Here is a 12,874-nt window from a genome sequence, read left to right as displayed (position 1 = left end):
GTCGAGCGCGGCAAAAGCACCAGCGGAGCATGCGCAGTAGAGTTTCCTTCGTACCTCCTGGCAGCCCTCAAGAGAGGCGAATGCTGGTCATGCGCAGTGGGGCGAACGGAGGGCGCGATAAATTGAGAGCGGCCTGGGGCGATCGGCTGCGCATGCGCCGTTTGGCGAACGATAGGGCGACGGTGCTGTCTTGGCGGGACGGTTAAATTGCAAAGTAAGTGCGTCGTCGTGTTAAGACTGGGAGGGGGCTGAGGCAGTCCTTCCTCAGAGGCTTATGGTGGGGGATTCAATAACTGGGCTGCACCCAGTGCGCTTCTGCTTTTCAGGTTTCCGTTTCCACAAACACGAAAGATACTCTGTACATGCTCAGAAGCTCTTGCTCCTTCGGTTCAGTTTTAACAAGACCGTGTTTTCTTTCCTTCGGTGGACAAATATATGGTATGCTTCTGGTGCTCGCTGTAAGAACCTGAAGAGGAGTTTTGTTCCTGCATATATGAAATTAATATATATAAGCAGTTGACACAAATGGCCAGCAGAGGCCTGAGGAAATAAATAGAGGGCTTTATGGCTTTTTTTTTTTTTTAGCAAACACCAGGACATCATTGCCAGCATTTGCCTTGACTCACAGTGGTGAGGAGAGGGTTGCTACCAGAAATGAAAAGTTGCTATGAAATGAATCTCTTCGGACTGTGGCAGAGTCAGGAGATGAATACAGTGGGTTGAATGTAGTGATTGGGCAGGTTGAAAACAAAAGAAAAGTGCTCCCATGGGTAGTCTGGTGCTTAAGAAATCATGATTAAAACTTTCAGCTTATTCTGAGAACATAAAAGTCTTCACCTGGTACCAAAATAGTGGTGGGTACCAAGTTAGCCTCCCTCAGGACTCCAAAGAATACTGAGAATGGCTTGACCACAGCTGCCCTCTTCCTACCACCCACCTAATAAGGCTGGTACACCTGGAGGAGAAACAAGAGGAACCATACTTCCTAGTTTTGGGGTATTTTCTCACTGGTGTGAGAACAGGAATTGGATATGTTCTGGGAAGTATTTAAGAGTTTCTTTCTCTAGGGCTCGCTTTTTAAAGCAAACTTCTTCTTTTTGCTGTTTTTCAGACCAACAGAACCGAACATGAGACGATCAGCAGCTCCTAGTCAACTGATGGGTAATTCAGTCAAAAAGCCAAGGTTTATATCTCCAGGAAAAACCCATATGTTGTCTCGGAAAAAAGAATCTGAACGCTCAGGCTCTGAGGTAATATTAAAAGGGAGGAAGAAAGCAAGTGTAATATTATTACTGAATGAAAACTGTACTTGAATAATCTATGTCAGAAATCCATGGAATCTTAATTCTCACTGGGGTAATATGTTTCTTTCTGGCCTAGGCTATAAGGGGCTTACGGTATCAGATGCTTCTCTCACAAATTTCTTCCATATAGAAGACAAGCTGTCAGGGAGTGCCAGTATCACTTCCACTCTGATACTTAACTTTCTGTATGCAGGGATTTATTTATTTTTCGGTGGGGGAGTATGCAATCATGTATGGTGCCACTTGCAAACTGAAGCTGCCCAGCCCAGATGCATGTTTACTTGTAATTTTGCATTCTGCTCTGTTAGTCCATGTGTAGAAGGGTCCTGAAAGCAAAACTATAGACAAATTGTCTGAAAAATGACTCCACAGCTAAACATCAGTGGCATCAGTGGAAACTGGTTCACTCAATGGCAGCGTTTGCATGTCACAATAGTTGATGGTTTACTGTCAACGTGCAGAAGTCTCCCACTTCATTCCTCCCTTCTTGCCAGTGGAAGAAAAAAATACAATCCCTAGCTTACTGTTCCATTCAAACTAGGGATTGTGATTTGTTTCACTCAAAGCAAACCACTATGTGAAGCCAAAGTTTCTAGGTTTACCAGTTGGATTTTGGTTGAAGCGAAATAAACAATGACTCCCAGTTTGGATGTAATGGCAAGCCAGGGATTTTGGTTTGCTGCACCCACTCTCACCAGGGGATGAACAAAGTGGAAGTGATCACTTTGTGCGTGGTAAACTATTACCTTTGGCATACTAGAACACACAGACCAGGCCTTTGCTCTTTTGCATGTGTGTTAAGATTGTGCCATGGTTTGTACAGTATCTTTATATTAATGTGGAACTTAGGGATGCTGTGTGAGCACAATGCTTGGTACTGAATAGAGCCACAAATACTAGATTCATATGTTATTTCAAAGTACATATGTGCAGAAGGCCAATGTTAGCCTTCCTGTCCTAGAGAAGCCTTTCTCCCACTACTTCAGTTTTCGTTTGTGTTCTTTCGCCAAAGTTCTCTAAAGGAAGGCTAGAGAAATATATCTGCTCCCAGTAACTCTGCCCCAGTCCCAGAAGTTCTCCATTGGGCACTTCTAGGATAGCCTCATCCCTATGTTTTGACCTTCTCTTAGAATGGTAAGGCCAGGGAGTGCACACAAATCTCTTTCCACTGGCTTGGAAATTGTGGAGAGAGCATAGTTAAAGCTAGGCTTCTCACAGTGCCTCCTTCCCTCCTTGGAGCTCTCTCCTTCATCATATGAACTACAGTGGTGCCTCGCAAGACGAAATTAATTCGTTCTGCGAGTCTCTTCGTCTTGCGATGTTTTTCGTCTTGCGAAGCACGGTCTGTCGCAACTGCGCCTCTTCAAGCGGCTTTAGGAAAAAAGCGAACAAACTCGCAAGACGTTTTCGTCTTGCGAAGCAAGCCCATAGGGAAAATCATCTTGCGAAGCGACGCAAAAATGGAAAAACCCTTTCGTCTTGCGCGTTTTTCGTTTTGCGAGGCATTCGTCTTGCGGGGCACCACTGTACTTCTTTCAGGCTTCAGCTAGTATTTAAATAAGAAAAAGCTACACACTTATTTTGATACTGTTGCATGAAAAGTTGTGTACAATCTAAACTGTTTCAGTGTCTTGTAGGTGGATGAGGGACAACTGAATGGCTCAACATCTGCAAACATCTGTTCTACAACTTGTGACTTAAGTTCTACACTGGCTGTGAAATCTGATCAAGGAGAATTTTGCTCTAAAAATAATAATAATGACTCCCATTTTGGAACTGGAGTGAAATCACCATATAGAACTAAAATAGGTAAGAAAACAAACATTTGAATGTTATCCTAGTAGACTGGTTTAATATAAAGTAAAGCATAGCAGTTTTTAAAATTGCTTATGAAGGAAAGCTGTCAAGAGCTTGGGAGTGAAGTCAAACCATTAGCAGGGATGGCCAACTCCCAAGAGGCTGTGATCTACTCAGAGTTAAAAACTGGCAGTGATCTACCCTCTTTTTGGGGGTTCAGGTTAAAGTTGTTGAGCTTTTTTGGGGAGGAGGAAGGCCCATTTTTTTTTAGGGCTTGGGAGCATGAGTTGTGAGAACTGTAAACAATAAATGAAGGTTAAATAAATCCATCAAAAAATCAATCTATATCTACTAGCTGTAGACTGTGACAATGATTTCTGTATTTTATCATAGTAGGGTGGTATGTGTTTCTTTGAATAAATTAAAAACCTGTCAGATCCCATAATTGCCTTATTATACCCTTTCAGATTTGTTAATCCACTTGCTCAATTTTATTATGCTTGGTGTTCGTGCTGCTTTTGATAAATTGTACTTTGTTTGAAGGATCATTTTTGTTGTTGTTGAGGCACGTTTCTGACCTGCATGGTTCTGGTTTGCTGGTTCCATTTGGTTTTGTGGTTCTGTTAATAGCCTCTCTGGCACTCTTTTTGTTGGAATGCTACATTTGTTTTTCTGACCCTGTTTTTAAATTGGCTGCTTTGAATGGTTTGTGACACAGTTGTACTCCCATTTACCTGGTTAGAAGTTCCACCTGATTGAATAGGACTGACCTCAGAAGAGACATATATAAAACATCGTTGTATCTTCCTAGTCTACAGGAGGCTCCCCTATTTCAGAGGCGGAAACTGTTTTTTCCAGCCCAAGGGCTACATTAACTATTGGGCAACCTTTCAGGTGACACATGCCATTGGTGGGCAGGGCCAAATCAATGGATACAACAGGCTTGCTTCTGCATTCATAACACCCTCTCTGTCCTCCAGCCAGGAATTACCAGACTTCAGGGACTCTCTAGCCAGACAAAAACATTTGAGGACGATGTGAAACAGGGTTAGTAAGAGGTGTAGTCTGGGAAAGGGTGTATGACAGGGGCGGGGGCGGGTCTGGATTGGCCCCCAGCCTGAGATTCTTTACCTTTGCCCTATTCTATAATATATGAAAGGTGAGGGATGGAACATTTGCCTTACTCATACACATGTTATTTTATTTGCTCTCATTATATTTTTATATTGCCCTTCCTCAGGGGTCAGCAACCTTTTTCAGCCACGGGCCGGTGCACCATCCCTTAGACCATGTGGTGGGTCGGACTATATTTTGAAAAAAAAATATGAACAAATTCTTATGCCCCACAAATAACCCAGAGATGCATTTTAAATAAAAGGACACATTCTACTCATGTAAAAGCACGCTGATTCCCAGACCGTCCGTGGGCCGGATTGAGAAGGCGATTGGGCTGCATCCGGCCCCCGGGCCTTAGGTTGCCTACCCCTGCTCCAGAGAGCTCAGAGCTGAGGTCATGGTGCTCTACTTGAGCTATGAGTTAATAAAATTGCCAATAAATGTAGGTATAAACATAATAGGCAAATTGTGGGTGAACCTTGCTTGAAGTTGCCCACGCCAAATAGCTAACTTTTAAAAAATTGTTTATTGTTTGGCTTCCCTCCACATAATTATTAACGCTAAAGTAGCAATTGGATTAAATCTTCCCTCAAATCTTTTCAGACTTGATACAGGGTAAAGATTTCCAAATCCTAATTACAAATGTAATGATCTGTCCATTTTGGTTCTCTTAGAGTCCCCCCCCCATCTTCAATTCAGTTCTCCACACTTTTGCGGCAATTTGCATTTTATAAATAAATCATGAAAGTTCCATGCTTATCCATATGAAATATTTCAGAATTTACACTTGGGCAAAATGTCCATTAGTTAACAAACTTCCAAGAAATCTTCATCAGGCTGGACGTAAAGCAAAATGGGGGGGGGGGAATGGAGGGAATTTGGCTGATGATGTCGTTGCCAGGCAGTCTGGATTTGGTCATTGTTTTAAGATGGAAGTGCAGGAGGAGATGGCAAACTTAATTGGATTAGGCTAGGAGGTGCTATGCCGGTTTCAGGTTGCACCAAGGACAAAGAACCGCACAATGGCTGATCTCCTGTTTTTGAAAATGTAAAAGCCAGATGTCTCCCCAGTCTGTCTCAAGTCTTAAGCAAAACACACTTGTTAGATAGAGAACAGGAATAAAGATGCTTTAAAATAGGGATATTTTCATTTGTTAGATGTGTGTCTCTTTCAGTTTCCTTGGCTTTAAATATTGCCTTGGGCAGGAAAGAATTCTGAATGGCTGTCTTGCAGGATGTCATACTTTATCCTCACAACAACCCGGTGAAGGGAGGAGGCCAGGCCAAGATGTGGTGCTTTGACGCTAGAGAGTGACCTTCATGGAGTGGGTTTTCCAAGTCCAAATCCAACAGTCTCTCCTACTTCCTTTTACAGTACTATATATTTTCTGAGAGAAAAAATACTGTGTGTGAATACCTGTGTGATTTGGGCAAACAATAGTTAAAAATTGATGTTTTCCATTTGTGCAATGGTTGGGTTTCTTAACATAATAATAGCTTTTTGGTGGAAGTTATGAAAAGCCCACACAGTACAATGAATCCAGAACCCTGATTGAATGTTGTGTTTATTACTTGACTCCCGAGAGCTATTTTTTAGCCACAACCCTGCTGAATGGTGACCATGGATGCTGTGAGATGGGTAGATTATGGAACGGCACAGCTGCAAGGGGTGGCAGAATATGAAAAGAACTTGATGTTAACGTGTCCCCCCCCCTGCTCTTTTGTTCATGGCACTCCTTCTTTTGAGCGACTGCCTCTTTAAAAAGTGTGTGCGTGCGTGGGAAGCCGAGGCAAGCTGCAAAGTGCTGGGGAAGCTTAGCTTTACTGTGAAGCCTGAGCCTGAGTGAAACCTAACTAGCTAGGCGATATGCAATTCCTGATTGACAGCAGGACTAGCATTATGCAAATACTGCCAGAGAGAACAGCAGCTAGGGAGCCGTGATCAGGGGCTCTGTTAGGGATCTCTCTACACACGCCCGCTCCTAAATCCCCCTGTTTGTTGTTTTCATTTCTCCTTTTGCTGTGGTGGTTCGGCTTAACAATCAATAAATGACCAAAAAAAAAAAGTTGTTGCTTTCTTGGGCATGAATAAATCCAATCCTCTGTGCAGTTTCAGTTTCTTGTCAGCTCAAAGAGATGTGCGTGAGCTTGTTAACTCAGGATGAATTGGGTAATATTTAGCAGGGTAATGTGCTAATCTTTAAACCTTTTATGTTTTCAATTCGGTGTATGTATGGGTCTCTTGACACAAAAGTGTGTGTTTTGCCTGCTTCTCCTCGTCTCCTTCAATCTGAAGCCTTATGTAGGTCAGGCTTGGCTTAAGCAGATTTCCTGAACCTGCGTCAGCTTAAGCTGAAGGAATTTTAATAAACCCTCCCTTGTAGGCGTGGGCCTAAATGAGACAAGCCTAGTTAAGCCTGATCTTTTTCTGTTTGTGAAAAAGAGCCGAGCAGAGCTAGGATCTGCGTGGTGGTTTCAGGAACTGCTTCTTCAAGCTGGAGAGAACGATGGTTGGGAAGGCCAGGTCCTCGAATTTTACCTTGTCTGAAAAGCTCGATTTGCTGAAACTTGTCAAGCCGTATGTTAAGATTCTCGAAGAGCACACCAACAAGCACTCGGTCATAGTGGAGAAAAACAAATGCTGGGACATCATAGCTGATAACTACAATGCCATTGGAGCTGACCGCCCTCCTCGCACTGCGCAGGGCCTGCGCACCTTGTACAAGAGGCTCAAGGAATACGCCAAGCAGGAGCTACTGCAGCAAAAAGAGAGCCTTTCTGATTATAAAAGCTACATCTCTGAACCGACCAAGAAAGTTGTGGAGATGATCCCCCAGATTTCCAGCGTGTGCTTGAGGGAGAGGAGCAATCTGCCATGGTAAGTTGACTTTTACATTGCGCCTGGATGGCCGCTATAGCGCCTCCTGTCTTCTCTGGCCATCCCCTTTTGAGCTACATGCCTTAGCCTTTGGGAAAAGTTAAAACCTTGTGATTATTGTTATTTTTTACTTCTTTAATTTTTAAACAGTGACTGACTTTTCTGTTCAACTTCCAGCCGCATTTCAAAAGATCTTATTGTCAGACCCTTGGCAAGTGAGGGTTAAGAAAGAATCCAAGGGAAATAGGAGCTCCAACTTTTACCCCTCCCCTTTTAATAGGCATAGCATTCAAACACTGACCAAGCAAAAGGCTGTTCTACATTTAAGGTAGTACTGCGGTCAACTTGCCTCTGCATACGGAAGCTGATGCCTGTTTTGGATAATATCTATCTACATAAAGTCGAGCAGGAGAACAAAGGAGCCTCTCTCAGTACAGTGTGCCCAGTCAAGGATTATGTTAATCTCTCAGGGTGGAATACATTTTGACTGAATTTAGACCTTTTAAATGATTTTACTTCGCATGCTACCATGCCTTTTTAAACAATGCAGATGGATTGTTTTAAACAATCACATTCTCAGAGGCCAGTATGCAAATTAATGCTCTAATTTAAACTGCAAAAAAGAGGCTATGGAGCACATTTACAGGGGTTGTGCGCAGACAGATCGGAACACTGCAGTCACACAAAAGTCTTCATATTTTCCAGCAGCCTTTTAGTATAGAATCAAATCGGAGCCCCTCTAGATTTGAGCCAGACGTAGAGCAGGCAGGCTGTCTTCAAGCTTTCTTGCAGGGCCTTTGCTTATGCCGCCCTCCCCCTCTACAACTGACTTGCAAAACACGGCTGCTCAAAAGCTTCTCAGACCAGATTTGTCCTGTGCCTGGATGCAGACATTTTAAAAACCAGGGGGAGTCGAGCAGCTCTCTTCCTTACTCCTGTCGCAAGCCATTTAAATTCATGTCACTTACTGTGCAAAACAAATATGTTAATCTGAGTTTCCGGGAAAACTGGCATGTTTGTGCACACTGGCCAGTCCTTGATTTGTACTGCCTCTGGTTGCTCTGAATGGTAACAGTCGTCTAAATCCCACCATGGCAGATGCTGTAAAAATAACATGTGGTGGTGGGCCTTTTGGTGAAATAATTCTGTATTGCCTAGGGTAAATAAGGTGTAATCAAAATGGACTTTTACAGCACAATCCTTTATCTTTCTACTCAGAAGTAAGCCCCTGTTGAGTTCACTCAGGCATGCTCCCATCTAAGTACTGTATGTATAGATCTGTAATAGCATGTTAGAAGGGTGTGTGTATATAATTTCCACAATACTGATGTAGATTGAAATGGTCAGCATACGCCAGAAGTATGGTGCCACTTTTTGGGTGGTCATATACTGTTCCTTTAACCCCTTAGCCAATACATCAGGTTTCTTTTGTAGCTTATTAATTTTGTAGTAGTGGAAATGGGTAGATTTGTAATCAGCTGTATTTTATTTTTGTATTGTAAGCCATTTTGGGTGCTGTGTGAGCAGCACAAATGTGGCACACAAATGTTTTGAAAACATTAATAGCGTGCACCTTAAAGACCATTGAAATCTGAAAGATTTGTTTTTTTATTCAATAATAAATGTTTTCCAAAAGCATCAGTGCACTAACAGTTGGAGAAACAATCCCCTGATCCTGACCATATTATGTTGGAGTAAGTTTCATTAATCTGAATGAAACTGACTTCCCTGTAGTTGTTTGGGATCTAAGTGAAAAGCTTTTCGAAATCCTTTTTATACATAATATAGTCCTTTTTCTCAAGAGAGAACTTGTGGACCAAATTGGCCATCCTCCCAACCAACCGAGGTTCTGCCTCTTCATCTCCCCACCGCTTCCCATGACTATTGTTTCCGTGTCAGTCTCTGCTGTCTGTAAACCATGAATTTCTTCCTCCCATTTGATTAACAGAAACCTGATACGTAGGACCATTGAGTCATGGAATGGGGTTGGCCAACAGGGATAGATAAGAATGATGCATAGCTCCAAATTTCCAGTTCCCAGTCAAAAGTCACCATTGAGAAGTAGAAACACAATCTGCTCTGCCTCATCTCTCTAAAATGCTCCAGTGGCTGAATGAAGTGGTGGGTTGGATGAGAGTAATAAACTGAGTCTGAAATCATAGCATGATGGAGGCTCTGTGTGTGAGTCCAGGAAACTGGACTCTTTGAAGGAGCAGGTGCGCCATCCAGGGTGTCACTGGAGGCGCAGGTGTCCTCAGTGGCTAGGAGGACCTTTTAACAGCTATGACCACTCATGCATTGGTAACCTCAGGGTTGGAGTACTGCAGTGTCCTCTGCACATTTGAGGTTGTGTTGGAGGCTTCAACCAGTGTAGGACGTGGCAACTCGGTTGCCCTTGAGAGCAAACAACTGCCAGTATTTAACACCTTGTCCACTGCATTTTCACTGGTTGTTAGTCTGCTACCAAGCCAAGTTCAATGTTCTGGTACTAACATATAGAGCCCTATTCGGCTCAGGACCAGGTTGCTTGCGAAACCTTCACAATCCTTATGTACCTGGTAACTCCCTGCGTTCTACAGGAGACTTTCTGCTCAAATTTCCCCAAATATCAAAAGCCTGCTTCACAGTAAGTTGAAGCAGGGCATTCAGTTCGGCTGCCACTGTGGAATAAGTATCCCTGTTGAGATACCAGAGGTGCCCACCCACTACCTGTACTTTCCAGAAATAATGGAAGACATTTTTTGTTTTGACAAGCAGCATTTTTTGTTGGATGAAAAGGTCGCGGCCTTAGGTGTTCCTTTCTACTGTTTTTAAAACTAATTTGAGCTGTTTGTAAATTGCCTTGAGGCACATGCAAAAGGAGATTCATAATATTACTGATTAATATATTTAACCCCCCCCCCCAGCTCACATTGCTTATAACAAGAGTTCAGTTCGTAAGCAGCCAATGACTCATATTTTTCCTATATCCACGGGTTGGCCTATCGTGCAGTGTCATTTGACTGACATTGCCATTCTCTGTTGCCTGTTATGACCCTGAGCGGTGCTTTTGTGGGTTGTTTTTCTTTTCATTTTGTGTATCCTGAACTGCAGTTACAATTAAATCATTATAGCTTAATTCAATTGAAAGGTGTTTGAAAATTTATTAGAATTCTTTTGTTACCTCTTGCCAAGTAGTTAGAAAGCTCAGAGCAGCCTTTTTGAGGCCATTTAGCTTAAGGGGCAAAAAGTATTGGGCTTTGTGCTCTCTAAGATTTGGCTGAAAGACAGAAGGGTGTGTGCAAACCTTTACTTGTTCATTGTTTCTGTGCTCCTAATCTCCATCCCGTGAGCTTCAAAATGCATGTTTATTAATGATGTGAATCCTGTGGTCCAGGGAAACCATGGGGGGATTCACTTTGGTGCCCTAAACTGGCAGATGAGGAATGCGGTAGGCGCCTTCCTGGTGCGACGTCTCTCAAACCCCAGCCCAGCTGTTTTTCTTGCATAGTCCAGCATCAGGCCTTTGTTTACCAGTAGTCAAGAGTTAGAAACTCAGATATATAATCTAATCGCCAAATGGCACCTTAAACTTAGGTTACGGTCATCAAAATGGACTGTCCAGGCACCTTCTTTTGCAATGGGGTTCATTATATTTATTAATTACATTTTTATACTTATTTATATTTTAAATGGCAAGCCTCAAAGCAGTTTACAACACATTAAAACATCAAATAAAACAATCCAGAATAAAATGAATTCAAGCTTTGAGGAAAATACTCCAGAGCCTTTTCTAAGCGATATTTTGCTTTCCCCAGTTGCCAACCTTGCATCCAGGAATCTCCACATGGCTGGGGTTGGACCTGGGCCAGTCAAAAATGCTCCTGGCTCCTGGCTAATTTCCAACTGCCTGTTATATGCAGTTAGCCCCTTAAAAAAACAGTGGGTATCAAATGGTTCTCTCCCAAAAGGTAAGTAAGTATGCAGGCCTTGGAGAGTAAATCTACCATGAAGAAAGGTTCCAGTATTTGGAGCTATTTTGTTTAGCAAAAGGGAGACATTAAGGAGGTATATAAAGTTACATATGGTGTAGGGAAGGTGGATAGGGAGAATCTTCTCTCTCTGAATACTAGGGAGGGGTCATCCAGTGAACTGGAAGGTGGGAGATCCAAGACAGAGTAAACAGAATACTTCTTCACACAGTGCATAATTAAACTATGGAATTTATTGGTTTGCACAAGATTTGGTAGCAGCCACCAACTTAGATGACTTTAAAGAGAACTCTAGACACATTGATGTCAATGACTACTAGTCATGATGGCCCCAGAATCGGAGGCAACATGTTTGTGAACCAGCATGCTTGTGCTGACATCCTTCTTGCGAGCTTCCTGTAGGTACCTGGTTTGCCACTATGGGAAAGAGGATGCTGGTTTAGATAGACCTTTGGTCCTGGACTAGTAGGGTTCTTATGCTTTTAATACTTAAGACTCCTTGCATTGCCCCTACCAAAGCAGATTTCAGCTCCATCCCTGGACTTGCACAGTAATCAAGTACCTATGCTCTGTTTTTACAGAACACCCATGCTCTGCAGGTAGTTTCACAAGTGGTTTAGGACAGCCTTCCCAACCTGGTAGCTTCCCGATGTGCTGGCTGGGGCTGATGAAAGTTGTAGTCCAAAGCATCTAGAGGCCACCAGGTTGGGAAGGCTGCCTTAGAAGTTGAGTTTTTGCCATTTTTGTGGACTAAGAACATCCTTTTTCTTTTCTGTTAATGATGAAAATATTATTTGTCTGTTTTTAGTGCTACACCGGATAAAAAAATAGTTGCTACTACCAGCTCACCACAGTCAATGATAGAGCACCAACCTGCTGCTATCACACTGGAGCTGGATGAAGACGAGGAAGATGTCAAACCACCTGCATCGTTGATTGTAGAGTTACAAACACAGGAGAGCTTAGAGCAAAGAGATGAAGAACATTTGGTCCATGCAATGGAGAGATCTCCTTCAACTTCCCTGTCTTCTGTGGATATAAGAATGTTGTCTCCATCTCCCATCCCCAGAAGAGATGAATTTTTCAGGCTTGAAACTGGAGAACGATTTAGACCGGCATGTGGGGGATATGATCCCCAGATGTTGCAAATGCTGAAAGAAGAGCACCACATCATTTTGGAAAATCAAAGGAAAATTGGGCTCTATATCCAAGAAAAAAGGGATGGCTTGAAAAGAAGGCAGCAGCTGGAAGAAGAGCTATTGAGAGCAAAAATTAAAGTAGAAAAGTTAAAGGCGATACGACTACGTAGGGATCTTCCTGAATTCAACAATCTTTGAATATTTAGCAATTCTGCTTAAAAACCAGGGTTATTTCACAATTCTTTTTGATCTAGAAAAGAAGTATTTACCCAAGTTTTGGGGGTAGGGGTATGCATGTTTTTTCCATTTTGTTTCTCATGCAAATTTGCAAAGAAATTAAAGCCATTTTTCACTGGTCTTCCCAGGTTTTCTGATTTAAAGTAGAACCAGATCTAAGACTAAAAAAAACCCCTTTGAAATCTTATGACCACATGACTGTTAGCAAAAGCAAATGATAACTTATACAACTTTTGTAAAATATGCTGATCTTATTCTTTTTCATTTTTTGGTGAACCAGTTCTTATCTGTCCTTTGAAATACTCATTTATTTGTGAGTCAATAAACATATGCAAAATGGAGAAAAATACTGTCTTTGTTTCCTCCTTTCATAAAACTTGTGGAAATGGCTGTAGTTCAAATGAAGTATTTATCATGGAAATATCTGACCAG

General features: G+C 42.3%; 1 protein-coding gene across 1 annotated transcript; it reads left to right on the top strand.

The window, feature by feature from the left end:
- The first annotated feature begins 100 nt into the window (after nt 1-100).
- FSBP (fibrinogen silencer binding protein) lies at nt 101-12,791 on the top strand. The gene is made up of 5 exons (XM_083622762.1): nt 101-214; nt 1,112-1,250; nt 2,942-3,113; nt 6,661-7,095; nt 11,875-12,791. Exons 4-5 carry the CDS (start codon nt 6,725-6,727, stop codon nt 12,401-12,403), a joined length of 900 nt encoding a protein of 299 aa, XP_083478888.1. The 5' UTR covers nt 101-214; nt 1,112-1,250; nt 2,942-3,113; nt 6,661-6,724; the 3' UTR covers nt 12,404-12,791.
- The last annotated feature ends 83 nt before the right edge of the window (nt 12,792-12,874 follow it).

Source organism: Podarcis filfolensis, assembly GCF_964270895.1.
Source record: "Podarcis filfolensis genome assembly, chromosome: 7".
NCBI classification, from domain to species: domain Eukaryota; kingdom Metazoa; phylum Chordata; class Lepidosauria; order Squamata; family Lacertidae; genus Podarcis; species Podarcis filfolensis.
The sequence above is the reverse complement of the archived record's forward strand: the minus strand, read 5'-3'. Positions and strand labels throughout refer to the sequence as shown.